Source organism: Megascapheus bottae, chromosome 6 (assembly GCF_031878675.1).
Source record: "Megascapheus bottae isolate mThoBot1 chromosome 6, mThoBot2.hap1, whole genome shotgun sequence".
NCBI lineage: Eukaryota > Metazoa > Chordata > Mammalia > Rodentia > Geomyidae > Megascapheus > Megascapheus bottae.
Window position 1 is genome coordinate 33,945,145 of NC_143514.1, and position 23,040 is coordinate 33,968,184.

A 23,040-nucleotide genomic window follows, 5' to 3' on the forward strand; every position below is an offset into this window, starting at 1 on the left:
TACCTCAGCTTCAACATAGTTACCACTTAAGTGATTGTCTTTATTTAATTGTCTCCTTTCGCTTCAACATAATCTTTATCTAGTATTTTGGTTTCAAAATCTAGAATTTTTCTTCCTTCGGCATCAATCATAAAGTAACTTGTTCAAACTTCTAAATAGAAACTGTTCAAGAGAGAAATATAAGCCACATGTTTATCTTTAAATTTTGTAATCGGCATGAAGAGTTGGTGTCTCCTGCCTACGATCCTAACTTCTCAGTTAATTCACTTGTCATCATTAGTATACCATCCAGTATGTTTACTTATAGATTTATAGACACAGCATTTTATGAATACAATGCATCTTGATCAATGCCATTCCTTTCAACACTCTCGCCCATGCTTCCCTTATTTAGCTTAACTTTCGGTTACATATTTAATGATTTTTGCCTTTTAACAAAGCTGTTTATATATATATATATATATATAAAACACATCTTGGTCAATATCATCATTTTAATATCTTCATCCTATTCAACCACCCTTTCCCCAGTGTTTCTCATTCTATTGTATGTGCGATAAATTCTTAAAAAAAAAAAAACACAACAAATTCATGCCTACATTCTACCAGCTTCCCACCTCATTCTTGTCCCTTTCTCTCCTTGACTCCATGATACCTTCTTTCAAGAAACCAATTCTTGTCATTTATTTTGTTGGGCTTTCACTTCATCTTTTTGAAGAATTATACCATTTTGCACCCTCCATAGAGTTTATTACGCTTCAGTTAATTCATCATAACCACTTGCTTACCACACAGTGTGTTATAGGCACATTCTAACAACAACAAATGAGGGAAACCATGCAACCTGTGTTCTTCTGGGTCTTGCTTACACACACACACACACACACACACACACACACACACACACACACATTCCAAGTCTTTCCATTTCCTCATGAGTGGTACATTTTCATTTATGTTATCCGTTCATTGGGCTGATCCCATATGGTGAATAATATGTGAAATAACCTTACCAGCTTATTTTGCTTTAGTGTGTGTAAAATAAATATTATTTCAACAGGTAATTGATATGGAGTGACTATACATTGCTGTACCATGTCTTTGAGATTCTAGGAGTGTTTTATACTTATAGTACATTTCACTTTGATGAAACACTTTCAAATGCCTGGCAGCCAACTGGGGCAAATCAAATGCCTCTTCTACAACAGTTCATGTAGCTGATAAATGCTTTGTTACATATTAATAACATCTGTATACATGGGTACTGCTTCTATATCTACCAATTAGTAGCTCTTATTGGTTATAAAGAATGTTACTATGCTAGCATGAGGTATCATGATGAGTAAGGCTAAATCTTCCTTGTCAGAAAAGTTGCATTTTTAAGCCAAGAAGGGAGACATTAACTAGGATACATTGTGTTGAGTAGCTTTTCTTAAACTATAAATAAGGCACAATGGGGATACCAAAGAAGGAAATATGAACTCTGAGTATGACTAGAGAATGCTTCATAGAAAAGTCAGCGTTTAAAATGGACTTTGATCAGTGAGTATTTATATAGAATCAGGGAATAGAGAAGAGCACAGGGTAAAAGTCAGGGAGGAGAAAAGAGTAAGCAAATTCCATCTCAGTTTAGTAGAGTCTAGCTAATGTTGAGCTATTGTAGATGCATCTGTAGCTAGCCTTCTCTAAGGAAAGCAGGGGTATTCTACCTAATTCTTAAAAAAAGATTTAAAATCATACATGTGGTAAGACTTGTAGATCAGGATGATACTGTCATCAAGAACATGTTTGTTTAATTTTATTTATTATCTTTGAGTAGTTGTACATAGGGAGTCATCATTTATAATTCAATCATTCCTTTCATTATTCTTCCCTGTTGTTGCTGACCCAACCCCTCTAGAAAAGGTAAGTTTGGATTGTTATTTGCTAAGTTTTTTGTTTGTTTTGAGACAGTCTCACTATGTTGCTCAGGCTAGTCTCAAACTTGGGTGATTCTCCAGCCTAATCGTTCCGTAGTTGGGACTACAGGGTTACATTAATACATACTTTTGAAAGGACAGTTTGCCTCTCCGGTCACAAGAAGAGTAGACACCTCAGGTCCATTTGTCAGCATTTCATGCAGAAAATATTTTCATACAGAATATCTGATTACCTCTCTGGGAATTGTATGCCAGTTAAGTTGACAGATAAAGTGAACCACAAGGACACACAAGGAAGCACCAGGATGGGTGAGGAGGAAGAGAAGTTAGGAGAAAAAGGAGACATGAGTTTCCCTTGTACTTTCACTGAAAAATGAATTGGGGAGGCGGAGTGAATGGGTCTGAGATGGATGAACAACTTCGCTGGGCTCTGAGAATAAGGATTCTCCTGATTTGCTAGGCTTGGGATGGTTATAACAGGCATGTTGGCTTAGAGTTTGCTGCTTGATAAAAGAGCAAATACGGAATCTGGCTGGTTGGTTTCCAGATGAAAAGTATTCTCAGGCAAGTCCTTTTCTGTCTCTAGGAAGTGCTTGTGTTTTATTCTCCAAGGACTGTAAGGCCCCAGATGCCAAAATGTCAGAATGAAGAGTCATACCAAACATATGGCATTTAAGGCCTCTTAGTTTCTTGTCCCCTCCCACCTTCCTCTGCCACTTCTCTCCGATCCAAATCAATCTGAATTACTCATTTCAATGAGTTACTTCATCATTCCCTCACCGTAATTTTTTTTTATTTTTGACATTCCACTAGTAATTCACCAACTTTCAAGCTATGTGCTTTTTTCTTAACTGTTTTTGTTGTTTTAGTAAAATATAGACATTCATATTTTAAAACAATGAGATTGATGATAGCCTTTAGTATCAGATGACAATTAAGCTCAGTATTGAATATATATTTCATCAATACACGTAGTAAAACTCAGAAAAGGACATCGTGCTTTCTCCAAGTCAGTGATGAGGGAAGTGAAGGAAATCTGGTTCAAGTCATAGAGAAACAGAAATCTGCTCATAAAGGAATCATGTTCTTGAGTAAAAAATTAAATGCATTGTTTTACTTAAGGTAAATGTTAGGGAACTCACAGGTGCTTTTCAGATACAGATACCTTCTGGGGGTCATCAGACTGAAGTGGAGAGACTCTAAGTAGCTGCTCATAGAATAGTTTAGATTTCTGCCCCTTTTCTCTCCTCCAGAATAATAATTAGTAACTGTGTATCCCAGTTTAGATGATAAATTCTAAGAGTCAGAGTGGTGTTCCAAATTTATCAGGTTCTAGTTAAACAAAGAGGAGTTTCCACTCAGTATTACTGATAGAAACAGGATATTTTGATACTTAAGCAATCGCCTCACACAGGCCTGGACAGGAAATGAAAAAAAATGCCAGTGAAACTTAGTATCTGGTTCAAACGGTTAATATTACAAATATATCATGGCTGACTAGTGAACACACCATGGACTTACTGTGCATTTGTCTCCTGTATTTGCATGTGAAACTGACAAGAAGTAGAAAGGAAATCATGAGCAACTGGCAAAGGAAGTAAGAAAAGCCTTCCTTGTGTAGAGCCATGAGGTCTTGCTCCTGGTTTTGAACTGGACCAAAGTTTATATGGAAGGTTTCAATGCTTGCTTGAGAAAAGCAGAATTCCCCACACGCTGTTAATATCTCATCAACCTGGGCTTATCATCACCTGGGAAGGCAATTTGTTATGGAGGGAACTGTGTATTTCCTAGCATGTGTATTAATTCATGTGCTGTCACTTGGGCTTCCTGTTAGAACCTAGAAACATTTTCTATATGGCAACAATTGGACAATGTTTCTTAAAAAGAGAATAAGATGAAGTAAATGATATCCAAGAGAAAAAGAGAAGTCACAGTCATAAATATTCTTTAGCAGAAGACAAATTAATTTGAGGAAATAGAATGAGTGAAAGGTTGCTAATTATATTATTTTTGAAACGTTCTCTCCACCCCCCATTCTCATGTAATAAATAAAAAGCAAATCTGTTTTCAACTCTAATCCTACTGCTACTTGACATTTATATTTATAAGGTACTTCTGTCCTGAAGCTTTAGAGGGCTATCCATTTATCCATGTCACCTCAGAAATTGTTGCTTAGTAAAACAGGGTTACTTTCATTTAGTCAGTCACTTCATTTATGTTGTAGCAGGAGCTGGGAGTTGTGTTTGTAGGTAGTGATTTGGGGTATACAAAAGTGGGTGCAGCCCTCCAGCTGCCAGGCAAGAGGAGCCATAGGATTAGGATTCTGCAAAGAGGAGGCAGACCTGCCACTGTGGCTTTTCTTTCTACTGTTATTCAGAGAAATGTTTGTCATCTGCCTGGCACTACCCAGCTCATTTGCCTTCATGACTCTTGATATCCTGAAATATTTTCTGCTGATTCTCTCTGTCTGGGAGCTCTCTTTATCTATAGGCAAGACCATTTGCTTGAATAATTTTAAATCTTGGACTTGCCCTACCACTTACACTTTCTAGACTGTTGTTTGCAGAATTTCATTTCATCAGATTTATTTTCTCTGGGTTTTGCCTCAGAGAAATAGAATTGAATTTAAGAAAATCCTCTCAGGTGCAGGAAAGATAGGTTTAGGGATAGAAATATTTTAGTAGTTCCCTTAGAAAGTTTTTGTTGCCGTTTAGTTATTCTTAGAAAGAGATGCATCTGTAATTCAGTGAACTCAAATGTCTCAGGTTCACTGAAAGATTGCTTTTTACTTAAATATTAAAAAGACATTTTTAGAAAAGTAGATTAGAACCCTGGCGTTTGCACAATTCTAGATGCCTTCTCACTAGGGCCACTCAAAGTCTCTTAACCTTCTTATCTAGCCTTATTCTTCATTTCCCTTTTTCTGCCTCTCTTCTCCCTCCTTTTAGAGATTAGGGTGAACACTCTGCTCCTTCACTATGATGAACACACTTCAGAATATAAGAAGCAGAAGACATTTTCATCTCTTCCATATGTATCCACTGCTTCTTTGATGGTTACTTTTAACTTGAGCATTGCCACAGAGTATCACACAAGCATAGGAGATGGTTTTACAAAGTTATAGGGTACATTTGTTTTGATACTAAAAGCAATAATTAGTCATTTTAGTGACTCAGGAGGCAGAGATGAGAAGCACTGTGGTTAAGTCTACAAGGGGAAAAAAGTGCAAGAAAGATTCTGGGCATGATGACATGTAAGAAGCATCTCATCTTTGGTGAGATGCATTAATAGGAGAGTATTAGTATAGGCCAAATTGCAAAAAGAAGGACCCCATCTCAAAAGAATAAAGAATAAATGAGGCCTGAGGCATGACTAAGTGGTAGAGTGGCATTCTAACAAATATGGAGCTCTGAGTTCAAATCCAATAATAACAATATTGAACTCTACGGTTCTGATGAAACTGGATAATCTCAGGAAAGGACACCTGATCTAGAATCCTCAGATGATGCATGTTCTCTCAGCTAGGACAAATCTAGAGGAAGATGTGTTTTCTGTGTTCACTGGCAAAGATAAAGCAGTAACAAAAAGCTTGTAATAAATTGCCTCCAGTGTTGATTTGGATCAGAACAAAGTGGTAACATCTGTACATGTTTAATCTACTTGTTTGAATTTGTATTTGAGAACTAAAATCACTGATATTTTTTAAAAATTTATTATTATTATTATTTAAGTAGTTGCACAAAGGGGTTACAATTTCAGTAAGTCAGGTGGTTAAGTACAGTGTTCCTTGGTCAATGTCACCTCTTCCTTTGTTCTCCCACATTTTTTCCCTCTGCACTTTTTTAAAAATATTTTTTATTGTATTTAATAAAAGGGTTATATGATATTTGCCAGATAGAAGGTGCATTAATTCACATACATTGATACCCTTTCACATGTCTTGGTCCCCATTACCCTCCCCCCACCCCCTCTCTTGGTTTTCCCCCCTTCCCTGTCCAATTTCAAGTAACCAAATACAAATGTATCCAATATATCAGATAACAAAGTGAGATATTGTGACAATATGAGATAACAAAGGAACAGCAAAAGAGATGAGAGATAACATAGCACCTTAAGGACGGCAATCATTCATTATATGGCTTTTGTTTCAATATCCTAGAGTTCCATTCAATTAGCTTCATACTATATGGCCTTATGTATCAAGTTTTTGCTCTATATACACTTATGTACATATATATGTATATATGCATTTCAATGGAAAAATTAAAGAAAACTTTGTTCAAATCTTTATCATTTATGGTATATAAAGCCTATATATTTGTGTCTATATACAAATATATACACAAACTTGTATGTACAAACATATGCAAGGATATAAACACTTTAGTTGTTTATGAAGATGTATTTGTAATGGACTTTGACTTGCTTTATACTAGATTTTGACTTTTTTTTTTTTTGTGAGTCCTGGGGCTTGAACTCAGGCCTGAGCTCTGTCCTTAAGCTTTTTCCTCTAGGTTAGAGCTCTACCACTTGAGCCACAGCGCCACTTCTGGCTTTTCTATTTTTGTGGTTCCAACTAATTGAATCCAGGTCTTCGTGGATGCTAGGTAAGCACTCTGCCTCTTGGACAAACTCCCAGCATAGATTTTGACTTTCTGTGCACTTTGTTAATTGACACTTTACAAGGTTTTGTTACTAGATTCACAAAACTAACCTTTTCTGTTCTTCACATGGTAATATCCTGTAAGAGTAAGAACTTTGATTAGAAGATAATTAGTTAATAAACCTCTTTTTTGTTTCCTCTAGGATCCAGGAAGGATTAATAAACCATCACTTCATAGCAATGCACTTATTACAATGATCTATTTGGGGAAAAATGTGCACCTTTCTTACGGTGACACAGATTTCCAAGATGAAATAAAAATTTATCAACAGCACTGTGGCGGAGAAAACCTTTGTGTCTATACAGGCACAGTACTCGAAAGAGGTACACAGAAAACGTGAACTTTTAAAATAGCTTGGAATTGGTATTATGGATATGCTGTTGATGAAATATCAAAATGACTTCAATCACTCTATAAAATTATGCATATCCAGGGATGTATGAACCAGCTGCCTAAAAGTAAATCTAGATTTACTGCTCCATGATTGAAGCTGAAGCAGCAATTACTCTTGCAGATTGTAGAAGAAGGAATTTGAAGTGATTTAACTCACTAACAGATTAATTTTGGGATAGAGATATATGATCATTAAAATGTTGCACAAATAAACTGTCCCCCAAATTACAAGTTAAGTATTTGGCTTGCCATTATGAATTAGATCATACATTATTCTAAAGAGAAAAGTAACAGATTGGCAATTTGTTCTTTAGAGGTGTGTTGAGATAAAATCACAAACCTAATAAACTCCAGGGTGAATTACACCTAAATAACTTGATGGAAAATTTGTCTAAAAGGCTTTTTAGTACATCTTTGCTCCATTTTATCATAAATCCATGTTCATAAGCATAAGATAATTTTATGTCCAGTATCAGTTTTCACATACTGTACTGCAGTGTTTTCTATCAATATTTAGTTCAGCAGAGCAGCTCTGAAAAGGAAGTATGTTTACAGGATTATATTTGTCGCTTCTTTTAAGAAATTGTTTAGAAAGAAATTGTATTTTATTTACTCAAAGAAATATTTATATATGAGAGTGCTTTAATTTAGCAATTAAGGGCAGGGTTCTGGATAGGCAAGTAATTAATTTAGTTGTGACCTTTCTGAATTCATCATTACAAAACAGTGGCTATTAATGAAAAATTAGTCAAGAGCTTGAACTTTATAGGTCTTAAACTTTACACTTCTCAAGAGAAACAGAAAGTAAGCACAGCTAGTTTGAAGTTACATAAAATTGTATGATGCTCAGTTAATGTTAGAAACTGTTTTTCTACTCTAATGTATTTGATAGAATCACAGTTTACTCTATCACATTTTGCTGTAGCTTTTCAGTTTGTACTTCCATTCTGTAGTTAAGAAAAATGAAAGGCATTTGATTTGTAATGACTCCTTGAAGTTACCACCCAACTCTTGGCAAAGCTGAGTAGAGCTGCCCCATTGACTGGGTGTGAGCCCTAGTTGGCTATATCCAGTAGCAGAGGGTTCTACATTTTCATTATAGAGGGGCTATTAAAATTTTGAGGTGTTTGGCATAGACAGTGACATAGATATACTCTTGTATGTATCTGGATGAGAGTAGTATTCTTATGTCCACATTTTGAAAGTATAACTTTTACCTATTAATTTAGAGAATTTATTGAAATTAACTATAATCTAAAATTAGTATTACAATGAAAATTGTCCTGGGTCCTAGATCTCACTCAATTCAACAATTTGTGTACACGTATGTGTGTGTGTGTGTGTGTGTGTGTGTGTGTGTGTGTGTGTGTATGTGTGTGTGATATAATATACATAATATGTAGTATATATACATGCAATATTATATATTATATGTATGTATCTATTTTTGTACCAAATTGTCTACTTAGATTCACCTACAATATTTATTTGACTGGTTGAATACAATAGTAGTTACAAATTATAAGAACAAAGCTGGAAGTGGTTCTAGTAGAAGACAGGACACAAAGACTATATGCTAAGGTAGTAAAGCCAAAGCCAAGCAGAGGATGGCACTGCTCCTCAGAGTTACTTATATGCATATAGTTCTTGGGACTCTGGGCTATGGATTTGGACAGTGAAATAATAGGATGGGATAGGAACTTAAATAATTGAATCTTGTCCATGCATGTCCATGTTTTAGTTTGTCTTTGATTGTCAGGGAAGTAATTGTTCAAAATTGAATAGTTGGTTTTCTCAGAATTTGTCTTGAAATTCAACAATCAGAGAAAATTAACTTGATGGAAATGAATCTTCCCTTTTATATATATCAGAGCTATATATAATTCAGTGACACATGAATAGGTTTTTGATAGTAAAGTCATTAAAACATGTTCATTTCCTTGAATATTTAGTAAAAAATTATTGAAGATTGTGGTAAATGTACAATGTTTCCTTTTATTCTCAAAACAATTTATGATGTTTACATAGCTAGATTTAGACTGTAAGTCAAAAGTAGATTGTTTAGATACACCTATGAAGGCACTGAATACTTTTGTTTGTTAGTCCAGTTTCACCAGGAACCCAGGCCTGTAATCTAGCTACTCAGGAGGCTACAATCAGAGGATTGCAGCTCAAGCTAGCATAAGGCCATAAAAACTGTCTGTTATCGCTGTTTAACCACTGAAAAGTTCAAAATGGAGATATGGCTCAAATAATAGAGCACTAGCTTTGAGCAAAAATGCCCAGAGACATGCCCAGACCCTGAATTCAATTCCCAGGACCAGTGCTTGCATACACAGACACACACATGTACAGTTTCTTCCCAGTCTTTCATTTGCAATTTTTACTCTTCCAAACCAAAGAAATCTTGGCCTAACAGGTTCATGTATAAGCAAAGAATGAGTACTTTCTTCTAGTGTTCCGATGGTCTTCTCTTTCTGTACTCATTTGCTTGTATCTACATCACCTCATCCCTTAGTTGACTTCTACCCTGTTTGAACTCAGTGGCCTAGGGCTCTATCTGTCTTTAGTGTTATACCAGTACCCTGTCTTACATTAATAGCTTTTCTCTTGTCATATATTGGCCTTTTTTTTAGTTTTAGATGTAGCTTTATTGAGGTGTATTGAAATAATTCTTTAGGAATTTTAGAACCTATGTATAACATCAAGAAGTTTCCATGTGCTCACGGGTTATTTGTCCTTATTATCATGTTCAGGCCTAAATAACCACTACTCTGATGTTTTTTCCTACACATTCTCTTTTCTGGATATTTAACAGAAACACAATCATAAAGGGGTATTATTTTGTATCTTGCTTGTTTAGCTTGGTATAATATTTTTGAGTAATACATTTATAGTACAACATCCATGATAAAAATATACTTTCAGATTGTGCGTGCGTGTGTGTGTGTGTGTGTGTGTGTGTGTGTGTGTGTGTGTGTGTTGTAGTGTGACTAGAAGTTCAGGCCTGTGCACTCATTCTGCTTTCTTGCTCCAGGTTGATACTGTATCCCCTGAGCCATGTCTCCAGTCCAGATTTCCGCTAATTAATTGGAGACAGAGCCCCACAGCCTGTACAGATTTCAAACTAGGGTCTTCTGCATCTCAGCCTATAGCTAGGATTCCTAGCATGCTCAATGGGTGTCTGGCTTGGAGCTGCCTTTCTGATTTTAGAAGTTTTAGTGGAGGTGCTCAACAGTTTAAAGCCTATGTAAATGCATTCAGAAACCAAACACAAAGAACAATCAAAAACCTCTCAAACCTGAAATACTTCTTCAGTTTTGGTAGTTTTCAAGTCTGCACCAATTTCCCCCAGCCACTCTTGTGTGCCTCTATGTTTGAGTTCCCGTGGTTTGCAGTATAGGGGTAGGTGCGGCCAGTCTCGTGTATTGGACTTGCAGTTAGCTGAGGTTACATAGACAGCTTCCTGTCACCACCTACATCCTTCTGTGCAGTCTCTACTTACACCACTGGCCTGTTGCTTTTCCTAATTAGAACTAGAGTCTCAGTGACTTCTGAACTTATCTGTTAGCTTGCTTCCAGGATTGTTACATGCTACTGGTAATGCCAGAAGCCAAGAGTTTTTCCTCTTTTGCTCCAAATCAAGTCAGCCCCCACTGCAAAGGATGCTGCTGGTTAGTTAGGTCCTGCCTTGTCCAATTAAAACTCTAGTGTCAGGTGTGGGAATGAGAGTAGCCCAAGGCAGGAATGTTGCAGATTCTTACTGCTTTTACCTAAAGCTTAGTAATTTTTCATGAGATAGTGTTGTTCACTTTGTTTTAAGACTTTGATCTGTTAGGAGAGTATGTTTGTTTGCTTGTAGTATGGGGAATTGAACCCCATGCTAGGCAAGAGTGCTACTAATGAACTAGCATCCTAGCCCAGGAGAAAGTCTGACTTCATTTTGACTCTCCTGCTGAATTAAAGCATATTGAGAAAAGAGACCACATTCAAAAATTGAAAAAATTGCTTTCTTAGAATGCCTTAAACACTTCCAACACTACTGTAAATAATGAATAAGTATGTTTTTACAAATACTTTCAAATATTGCACCTTATATAGTCTTTGGGATGATCCTGTGAGCTGGATAGATGAGATATCCCCTACTCCAACCATCCCATTTGATAATTAAAATTCTCCAAGTACACCAGAGCAATTCAATGCACAATCAATAAGTGAATAACTGGAATGCGGGCCAAAGCTTTCTGCTTTCTGTTCCATGTCCTTTCTATTATTTGGTGAAGATGCTACCAGGTCAAGATCGAAAGATATCTTTGTATTTTAAAATATAAAATTGTAAAATAAAAGTGAGAGTCTAAAGACTAAGACTACTGATTCATATCCAATAAGTTTGAAAACAAATGGGTTTGCTCTAGAGCTACCTGGAAATCAAGTGGAGAGGTAGTCAAATATAAAAGTTGATTTCCTCTACGCATTCTCTCTATGCTTTTTTTCATTTTATTTTTTATTATGGAGGTAATATATAGAGGCGTTACATTTACATTAGCCAGATAGTAGGTGCATTACTTCTCATACATTGATATCTCTTCTCATGATTTTTCCCCCATTTCCCTCCCCCCACCCCTGCCAATCAACTTGTTTTCCTCCTTCCTTTTCCTATTTCAAATAAACAAATAACCATATATACAATATACCAGATAACAAAGTCAGATACAGTAACAATATGATATTAACCAAAGGGCAACAAAGGAGAAGAGAAATAACATAGTACATTAATAATAATAATCACTCAAGATAAAGCTCTGGTTTTCATATCCTAGAGATATGATTGTAATAGTGCAAAATCTCTCTATGTTTTTTATTGAACTTCCTTCCTGGGCTGGGACTTAGGGAGTTATGAGGTTCATGCTATAACAGAACAGATTATGTTACATAAATATGGGGTTCAGGGCTCTGTAATCAAAACAATTAAACCTTATTTCCAAAGCCAGGTAGATATATGATGGAGGCAGGAAGACTGTAAATTTCAGGCCAGCCAAGGCAAAATGCAAATGAAAAAGATGGGGTGAAGTTTAAGTGGTAGAGTGGTTGCCTAGCATGCAAAGTCCTGAGTTTAATCTCCAATACCTCCCCCAAACAAAGTTTATTCTAGTCTATTATCAAAACACTTAAACTTTATCTTATACATAACCACACACACACACACACACACACACACACACAAACACAAACACAAACACATACACACACATTTTAAACTAATTTCATTGAAAAGATGAAGATGACAGAATTACCTTTGCAAAAGGTCTAATTCTTTAAGAAGAAATTCACTTAAAGGCCCATTGTGGTATAGTCATTGTGTCTGCAGTTGACTGTGAAGAAAATAGGTTGAATTAGTAATTCACTAATAGTTTTGTTGTGAGAGTTGCTTTGCCATTATTTTGGACCTAGGAAAATATGCACAAGGATGGGAAGCTTCATCTCTTGTGGATTTTACCTCTACCAACACAGCAGCATCTAGATGTACCTTGTCAGAGTGGCATCTGTGGGACCTGCCACAGCCATGGCACCATTTCTGGATGCTTGTCATAATGTAACAATCTTAAAAGTGATTCTCAGCCCTAGACTTGCTTAAGCTCAGCAATCTGGCTTTTAATGAGCCTTCCCAATGATTCTTATGTGCATTAAAATTTTAAAACCTCTGATGAAACCATATTTTAATCGAGTGTAATAAGAGCAATTACAAGAAATATGTGTGCTGTGGAGAGGTGAGACTTGATAACTGTGTTATTAGTAGAAGCAGATTTGCCGCTACAAGCATCCATAAGAAGCAAAGTTCTGAGTCTTTCTGTAGAAGAATTCTTTTTTCCCCCAGACTTGTGACATGAACTCAGGGCCTGATCGCTGTCCTTGGGCTTTCTCAAGGCTAGAGTTCTACCACTTGAACCACAGTATCATTTTGGGCTTTTACATATAGATGCTATGGAAGATTCAAACCCTGGTCATTGCGCATGCCAGGCAAGCACTCTACCACTAGGCCAAACTACCGGCCCAATGTAGAGGATTTCTTGGATGAGACTTTGCTTGAGAAAATTTTACAGGCTTGGAATGATTGAAAACTATTTGTTGCAAAGATTGATTTTTATTTAAGGGTACCATGCTTTGTGTATGTGCTGGAAGAAGGGGGGTCTCCAATCAGAGCCAATATGACTTAGATGGAATTCCTCTGTCTCATTTATATACACATTAATATCATCTAGAAACTGGCAATAGAACTATTTCCAACTTACGTGATTATTTTGATAATTAGTACACTAAAGATAATCAGACATAGTACCTGGCCATAGTAACTGCTAGAGAAAGGTTAGATGTTCATGTTACAAATTAGAGTTTTCTACAGAATTTGAATATTTATTAATAGTAAAAGTAACAAATGCATTTTATGATTTTTTACAAAAGTCTGAGATATTCTATTTCCAAAACAAGCAGCAAAAAGCTGGGCTAGAAGCCTGGCTTAACTGTTAGAACACCCAGTCAAGCAAGGCAACCTTAGCAAGCATGAACCCCCCCCCCAAAAAAAAAGAAAGAACAGGAAATTGTTCTCAAATACAAAAGTAATCTAGAGAATAATACTGTATCGTGTAAAAGAAAATAAAGGTGATTTAGAAGATACTAGTTGAAAGTTCACTAATGTATTTCTCTTTTTAAAAATTTCAGAGACATTTCAATTTATTTCCAAACGCCATCAAGGCTTTCCCTTCAGCCTCACCTTTTTCCTGAATGGGATACAGGTGACTCGGTTAAGCTCCTGCTGTGAATATAAGCACCGAAAAGGTTCCAGGCTTGGAGGCAAAAGAGGCTATTTCGGGTTTGTGTGTGTGGAGAAAGCATCTCCTTGCTACAAGTATGAAAACAAATGTCCTTTGGTAGAGGACAGTTTTAACCACATTTTTCTTATATTTTGTTATTGCATATCCCTGTGCTATTATGGGAAACCTAAAATATCTAAGTTGAAGATAATTTGGTTTAACTGAGTGTTTGTATTTCAAATTATAAAATACATTATTGATTTCCAGATGCCTTCTCCCTCTCTTGGTCTGTAGCTCTGTTTTTCTCTTTCCTCAAACTGCCTTAAATTCCAGTTCCCAAGGAGTTTTGTTTTCTGGTTTTCTGTCATTGAACTGAGTAACTGGTTTGGGAGCTGAACCTTCAAACATTTGCTCTGTGTCCAACATCAGTCTCGTGATGGATACTACAGATTTATGTGCATTAGAAGAGACTCTAATAATGAGGTGGCCCACTTTTAATTTCTGCTCCCTTAATCTTCAGTCATGGGTATAATAAAATACATGTGAAGAGATCCATTTTGACTGCTGTTCATAGTCTTTTATGACTGACACTGAAATAAGTCTTCCCTTAGGGCTTTCTCCCTTTTTAAAATTGTTATTGTAAGCCGGGCGTGGTGGCGCACATCTACCCACGGGGCTGAGATCTGAGGATCGAGGTTCAAAGCCCAGGCACTGAAATCTGTGAGACTCTTATCTCCAGTTAACTACCAGAAAACGGGAAGTGGTGCTATGGCTTAAGGGGTAGGGCCATAGTCTTGAACTGAAGAGCTCCAGGGACATCACCTAGTCCCAGAGTTCAAGTCCCAAGACAAACAACAACAAAGTGTTATTGTAGAACTGATAGAGGAGGCTATAGTTACATGAATCAGGTAATGAGTAATATAATTCTTTTTGAATTATGGCTTCTCTTCCATTTATCTTTCCTGACTTTTCCTTCCCATTTCCATCCACAAGCTATCCAGTTCATTTTCCACAGAGTGTCTAGCGAGTACCACTGTTGTACTTGTTCCATCTTTTATGTTCCCTTCCTTACCCTTTCAAATACAAATGAATTAACAATACAAAATGAAAAGAAAACAAAATAGCAACAATGGCAACTAAAAATGTCTCTTGTTTCCTTTTCTTAGCATTCATTTCATGGAATATTATTATTATTATTATTACTATTACCATTATCATTATTTTTGTCAGTTCTGGAGCTTGACTCAGGAGGACCTGTGCACTATCATTGGACACATTTTGCTCAAGGCTAGTGTTCTGTCCTTTGAGCCACAGCACCATTTCAGCTTTTCCTGTATATGTGGTACTCAGGAATCAAGCCCAGGTCTTCATGCATGCTAGGCAAACATTCTACCACTAGGCTCTACTTATGCTTCGGGCCCCATGGAATATTATTTTATGTAATCCTCTGCACTTAGCTACTGAGCCTTTGTCAACTACTCTTATGCATATCCTATGTGAATGACTACAGTCTTATCAAATCCTAGGGTGAGCGTGCGCGCATGCGCACGCGCACACACACATATGTATATATATATATATATATATATACATATATTATTCAATGTGTTTACTTGTATATTTATAGGCACATACTAGTTACCACAAATGAGGGGAACCATGGAACTTATGTTTGGCTCTGGCTTACTTCACTTAATACACTTTTCCCCATCTTTCCATTTGCTTAAGAATGGTACAATATCATTCTTTCTGATGGATAAGTGGAATTACATTGTGTATACATATCATGTTTTCGTGATCCATTCATCCTCTAAAGGACATGTAGGTTGATTCCATATCTTGACTAGAGTAAACAATGCTATAATAAACATGTTTCTGTTGGTGGCTTTATTGTGGTATGGCTTGTGGTTCATTGGATAAATGCCCAGGAGTTGGATTGCTGGGTTTGTCTTTTACCTGTAATCCAAGTATTCCTAGAGAGTTGACTAGATGCCAGGCTAGAGGACAAACCACATGTCACTACAGAGTTTATTCTACTAGTGGAGGACAAATAAGATATCAACAAAATTATATAGGTCAGAAAGTGGCAAGCATGAAGAACACAAGACAAGGGAGTGATCTAGACTGGAGGTAAAATGTAAGAATTGTTTGAGTTCAGGTAGCATTTGAAGTCACTTGAAGTCACAGGAGAAGGAAATTACTTAGGAACTGAATACAAATAGATGAAATATCTAAGGCATAACCTCTGCAGTATTTAGTTTTAGAAGTGAGGAGAGCCAGTGCTTGAGAAAGAATGTAGGTGGATTAATATCTTGGAAATGAGTTAAATGTTTGAAGAATATGGGACCATTTAATGGAATCAATGTTTATATAGGCTCAGAAGAAGGAAAATGGGAGACTGAAGATTGCTTTGGTAATGTGTTGGGTGTTGTTGATCTTGATACTAGTGAAATGATAGGGGAGTAGCCTTGATTTGAATATGTTTATAGACTAATTGGAGAAGAACTAAGACTAGTGATTACAAATAAGCTTTAAAAAAGAACTGTGATTAAATGTGGCTATTGAGTGGTACCCAGAAGGGGAAACCTATAATATATTCAATATATTAAAATATTTAATGTATTATATATATTTACTATTAGATGGTATTGGTACTGGTACAATGGAGAAGAAAACATATGAAATTTAAGATCAAGGAGGAAATGGCTATATCCTAATGCTTTAAATAGACTGGAAAAGAAGGGATCCAGTGTTCAAGTGGAGGTTAAAGCCTTGAGAAGAAGGGAAGTAAGGGAAGGGAAGGAAAGATGTAGAGGGAGAGAAAAATAAGATGGCGCACAAATAAGACTACGTAGAAATTATCAGTTGATTGTTTCTATTATTTGGACATCAAAATAAGAAATATATTTATCTGATGAGGTTAAGGAAAAAAGGTTGGAAGATTGAGGACAGGAATGAAAAGTAACATAATGAATGGAAGAGTTAATGGTCTACGATAAACTGTAGGTGGCTGTACTTCAGGCACAACTGAATAGCCTTCATTTTCATTTCAGATAGGCTGTCTCTGTGGACAAGTCATTTAACATATGCCCTTTTCACTTCCTGGGAAACGAATGAGCTTATTTATGAACATCTACATGCAAATACAGTGTCTATAGATTGGGGAGTGTAGTTGTTATATACACTGAAGCTGTAAATTTTTAGCCCTGAGTGCTTTCAATGAAAGTTTAATAATCAGCAGCAAAATTTGATGATTTCACACCTGTTTAACACCTCCTAGCTTCTGTCCAATGATTTCAACACTTGGTTCCTTCTACATGTCTTTGTTGTTTTTTTTCTTCTTTTCTAATTGTCACTTAAAGAATATATGAATGATTGTGCCATTAAAGAATCAGGGTGAATTACCCTGAACTAGAAGGTGTAGTTCTTATAAGAGAATACTTCTTGAGATTTTTGCTGTTGTTTGCTTCAAAATTGTTTCTTCAAATGAAATTGTGAATTCTTGAAATACTTTTAGTTGATATCTCCCTGTTGCAAACCAGACAAATGTATCAGACTGGTTTCCATGGGCAAGGATGAGGTTCTAGTCTAGAGCACTTCAAACCTGGCTCCTGCCTCATCTGAAATGATTGTGATTATTCCAGAAATATTAAGCTTGCGGAACTGTAGCAAGAGTGGAGAATGACCCCGAAGGAGACTTGAATCTCTTATTATATAGTTTTTCTTTTGATTGGGGTCACTCTTATGATAATGTCTTTAGTTATTTTGAGAAGCAGATGTTAATTTCTCCAGATAATTCAAAATGAAATTAATTTTATTACAAAATATACCTATGGATGGAACTTTTACTATGAGACAAGGGAGATATAATAGAATAAAGCAATTTGAAGTTTTCTAAAAAGTGATTTAGAAGAGCAGGAAAAATGGAGCAAAAGTTCTTTCATAATGGGCAGATCCCACTTTGGGCTCACCCTTCTGTCATGGAACAGCTTGAAGAGGCAGAACAGTTATTGTCAACTGCTAGAGTAAAACATGGGAAGGATTGCCTAAGTTAGCATTAGCATGCGGACTTGAGCTTTAGTCATTAGAATCAACACCTCAAAGCATACTCAGAAGGCAAACAGGTAGTGAGTAGGGAAGGGAGCACAGATGTTACTGACTTTGTCCAATTCCCCCAGCATATGGGCAATAAAAGGTCTGTGTTGGCAGTAGGGAGGGATCAACATCAACATCAACAGTCAACAGTCACAACATAAACTAAACGCAATAGCCTATCACAGGCTCCAAATAGATGGATTTGGCATTGCCTTTGAGAATGGAAGAGCAGCTTGCACAGAAGGTGATGCTAGTAGTCCTATTCCATGAAGATCCATGACCACTTTATTCCTAGGAAAGCTACATACCATAACCATTTTCCTCAACACTCAGGAAACGTTTGTCATGCTTCATGTGGAGGAGGGAAATATGTTCTTATCATTTTGTGTTTCATTGCCTGAGTATATGGAGTACAAGTAAGCCCTGTTAGCTTTGCATGTGGGGTGATAATAAAATGAGAAATTATGGAACTCAGTTCTCATATTTGTGAGAATTTTCATTTCTTACTCTATAGTGAGTATGAAAGACAGAGTAACATCTTTCTTCTAATTACTTTTTAAAATCTCAGTTTCCCTATATTCCTACATCTGAATAGTCTTTCATGACAAAAGTCTCATTAAGAACCTCGGTGATTATTGGTCTATAATTATCTAATCTAAGTCTGTCTGTCTACATCTTCTAACTAAAACCTATTTCTATATCACCTATATTATCTATATATCATCTTTATTATCTAATTTTTCTTTTCTTTTTTTCAGTTGTGTGGCTTGAACTCAGGGCCTAGGTATTGTCCCCGAGCTCTTCAGCTCAAGGCTAGCACACTACCACTTGAGTCACAGTGGCACTTCTGGCTTTCTGGTGGGTAATTGGAGATGAGAGTCTCACTGACTTTTGTGCCTGGGCTGTCTTAGAATGGCGATCCTCAGATGTCAGCTTCCCAAGTAGCTAGAATTGGCTTGAGCCACCAGCTTCTGCTATTATCTAATTTTTCTGGCTACATATCTCTGTCTATTATTACATATCACATTCCATATATGCATTTTTTAGGACTGTGTTAGACTGACTAATATGTTTTAATGTAGAACTTTTAGTTGGATACTCCAATTCTTGGCTAATGAGTTCTTTTGTTTCTTTGTATGATTGTGAGTAAAATTATTAATGTTAAAATTATTAAAATGATTGTTATGTTTTATTCTAAAATTTTAGCATTAGCATAATGCACATTTATTTTCAAGTAATGTGCATAGTCATGACATTTTTAAATCATTTCTTGCTAATGTGACTTGATTACCCTTAGTTGTATATAAGGGTAAATATCTCGTGTTGTGATTTTTTCCATAGGTGCATTATTGCAATGGGTCTAGACAGAAAAATGCTTTCAACAAAACCTAGGAAAGAAAAGAACATTGAGAAAAGAGAAGGAAAACAGAGGCATGAGAAGGAGAACGTGATATCTGCAAGAGATGAGGAGGAGGGGATCCAAACTCGTGGCCCAGCCATTTATTCAGCTGAAGAAGTAACCATGGGCCTCCAGGAAGTAAGGAGTGCAATGGAAGAGATGGAGCAAAAATGTATTGCAGGACAAGATGTGTGGGAAGATGACCAGGAGAATGTTCTTAAATATGGTAATCAATCACAGTAGGGCTTTTTGATTTTATCCTGATGCTATTATCATTAAATGTTGTTTTGTCCTTTAGGCAACTTCACGTAAGGAACCTTTTCCTTGTTTTCTCTCTCTCTCTCTTTGTGTGTGTGTGTGTGTGTGTGTGTGTGTGTGTGTGTGTGTGTGTGTGTGTGATTTTTTTTACTGCAAACTCAAATCCTGGCACTTACTCTGCTTTATTTTGTATGTTTTATTTTATTTTCCCAACTAGGGGCTCACTTTTGCACCAGGTGATCTTGGATTCCAATATTCTTACTGACCCCAGTGTACCTGAGATTATAAGGGTGAACCCCTATCCCTGGCTTGTTCTTTGAATTATTAGTCTCTTCCCCCTTCCCTCCTTCTCCTACTCTCCCCTTCAGCCACACCCCCACCTCCACCCCACCCCTTCCACAGGGGCTGTCATGGCTATGATCTACTTCCCAAGTAGGTGGGATTACAAATGGGTGCTGGTGTGTGCCCAGCTCTTTAGTATGGAACACTGGGTCACTGTGGATGAGGACAGACCTAACCTCATGAAGGTGCTTTCCTTCATGGTAAGGTATCCGGAGGAAAAAGAAGTAAAATTTTACTCACATGCGTGAGAGGCCCTATTAACTTCAATCATAGTTTTTTCTGTTTTTTTTTTTAAGTTTTTGCATACTCTTTCTTTGGAGAAATTGATGCAATTCACCAATTTATGCAGGTACAATGTATATAATTCTATGATGGTTGGTAGGGTGCTATAATGGAATGATCCTGTGATAACAGTAGATATGGGTTAGTATAGAGCAAGTGAAGGGCAATCTTGATTTTTCTGTTTTAATTTCCTTTTTGATCTGCTACTGGGGCTTCAACTTAGAGGCCTGGGCTCTCACTTTGCCCTTTTTCTCTCTAGACTGGTGTTCTACCACTTGAGCCGTATCTCCACTTGTAATTTTGTATGTGTGTGAGAAACACAGATGGCTCCTACAAAGGAACATATGGGACTCTTCTTGCAGTTCAAGCTATGTTTCTCCAATTTTATGCTCTATTTTAATAAAACAACAGTAATTGTATCCTAATTGCCAACACCTGTGCTGCTCAGATTTTAGTCAGGTGCCTCCATCCAGGTGTACTGCTTTCAGAACTGAGCACATTGCATGCAATGGCCAGAAACCACATGTCTCACAATTGCTGCTGCTCCTGTGGCTCCCGATATTCTGTTAAAGACTATTACTTTTAATACTGCCACAGCTTTGGATTAAACATGTTATGGATGAGGACATTGATGCTTAAAGATGTGAAACAAATCGTCCAAGGCTACATAGTTAAGAAATGTCTGAACGGGGTACTAGAAACAGGACTCCCTGATTCCCCAAACCCTTCTATTTTAGTTCCAGTAATCCACTCATGTTCTATCGGACCCCTTAGTTTGGGATTGATAGCAAATATCTACAAAATGACTTAGGTAGTTGTATTCTGCAGTTACTTTCAACTCCTCTTATGAAATCTTCCACAACCCCAGAAAATGACTCTGTCCTCCTTTGTTTCCATTCTACTTAAAAAAGTTACTTTTATCTATAGAAACATATTCTAAAATGAAAACATTTCAAACTGTGAACTGAACTTTTTTTTTTCCTTTTCTGGGGCTTGAATTCAGGTCCTGGGTGTTGTAACTGGGACCTCTTTGTACTCAGGCTGGTGCTTTACTATTTTTGGCTTTTTCTGAGTAGATTTATTGGAGATAAGGCCCACATAGGCTTTTCTGCTATGACTGGCTTCAAGCCACAATCTTCATATCTCAGCCTCCTGAGGAGATAGGATTACAGGCCTGGGCCACCAGTGCCCATTTGAATTGAACCACTTCTACATTACCTTTCCTACACATACATGACATGATGTGGCATCCTATGACAGTTTAGTTTATAAATTAAATGCAATGAGTGAGCCAACAGTAACTGATAAAACAATAATTTTAAGAATGTGTTGTGTGACTGGGCAGGTAGCTCACTGGTTGAGTGCCTTCTAACATTCACAAGGCTAGGGTTCAATCCCTAGGAACACTAACACTAACACTAAAACTTTGAGTGTTTAATTTCTGGGACTTTCTATTTAAGATTTTGCTAATGCCATTGGCTGTGGGTGACTGAAGCCAGAAAAAGTGAACCACAGATGGGAAAAAACGACTGTATTTAACACCATTCCACCTAATTAATCATGAGTCTATACAAAAATTCATAGCATTCAACTTCCATAACGTCAAAACTAACATTACAGAGTGCCCTATGCAAACATTATTGCAAAATAAATATAATACAGATTGTGCACTTATATCTTATTTCCACAAAAACACTTGGAGATTCCTTGTTAGAAATACTTATTTTATTGTAACACCTTGCCTTGCAGTTTTATCCTCATTCTCATAGAGGATTTACAGTAGAGGCTTCTTCATCGATAGTGAACTGGGCCACATAAACTTACTGTCCTATAACTTGAACAGAAACCCTTGGAGAAAAATATTTGGTTTTATCACTCTTTCTTGTTTGTGTCTTGTTTTGTTTTTGATAGTGCCTCATTTCTTGTTTAAACATAACAAATCTCTTTTGTGAAAATGTTGTATAAATTCTGAGTGCTTTCTCCATTATAGTTTTGATTTTGCTTTTTCTCTTACACATTCCCCTTCATTCTCTGCATAATGATGCTTCTTTCCTACGCTCAGGGCATACGCTCCTACATTAAGTTTCTTTTATTACACTAAGGTGGGCAGCTGAAATAAATTACCCAAGAGGCTCCACCAATTAGCAGAAGAGCAAGAATATTTAATAACTAAAACACACAAATTGGGAAATCTTTATTTTCTCTGTAATTTTTAAAAGTATAATTATTTATTTGCTTAATTGGTTCTGCATGAGATCCTTTTGCTCTTTATCTTTGGCATGTTGTCACTTCGAGATGTTTTAGCTTTTTGGTGGAAAAAAAAGAGGAACAATTAAATATGAAAGGTGAAGAATTATAACCACAAGGGACAGCTTGAGTATATAGAATATGACAGCTTCCTTTTCCTGTTGCAGATTTGTTGAATCTCTTTAGGGAATGAAGTAAATTTGTGATGGTGACATAAATATTCTGCTTTTAAGGACTCAAATATACTTGTATTGTTATTTAATTTATTACAGGAATGAATAACATATGGTTTAAATTCTAGCCAAACTGTAGATGCCTTAATGCTTCATTCTTAGTGCCAATTTTGTTCTCAAAGAATGTCCTACTCTCAGAGTTACTTCTGAGGTCCTTTGGACTTAATTGAATTTTTCCACTTCACTATTCATTAACTTGATATCCAAATATTTTGAACATTCTTCATGAAATATGACCTCACTGGGTCTCCAAATTAGCTTTCATTCTTATAATTCTGTTCTATTCATTTTTAATTTACTTCTAATTTATTGTCTTTTATTTAGTTCCTAGCTTTCCATTTTGGTCATTGTGGAAGATGCTGTTCATTTGTAAATGAGCTTTTATTAGGTTTCAGCCTT

At 36.4% G+C, this 23,040-nt stretch overlaps 1 protein-coding gene across 1 annotated transcript in view; it reads left to right on the plus strand.

Moving 5' to 3' along the window:
* Window positions 1-23,040, plus strand: part of Erich3 (glutamate rich 3) — a 76,009-nt gene that overhangs the window by 11,886 nt on the left and 41,083 nt on the right. Inside the window, exons 4-6 of the mRNA XM_090333971.1 lie at window positions 6,726-6,906; window positions 13,694-13,880; window positions 19,222-19,505. Coding sequence (XP_090190097.1) covers window positions 6,726-6,906; window positions 13,694-13,880; window positions 19,222-19,505 — 652 coding nt within the window. The remainder of the gene's footprint in view (window positions 1-6,725; window positions 6,907-13,693; window positions 13,881-19,221; window positions 19,506-23,040) is intronic.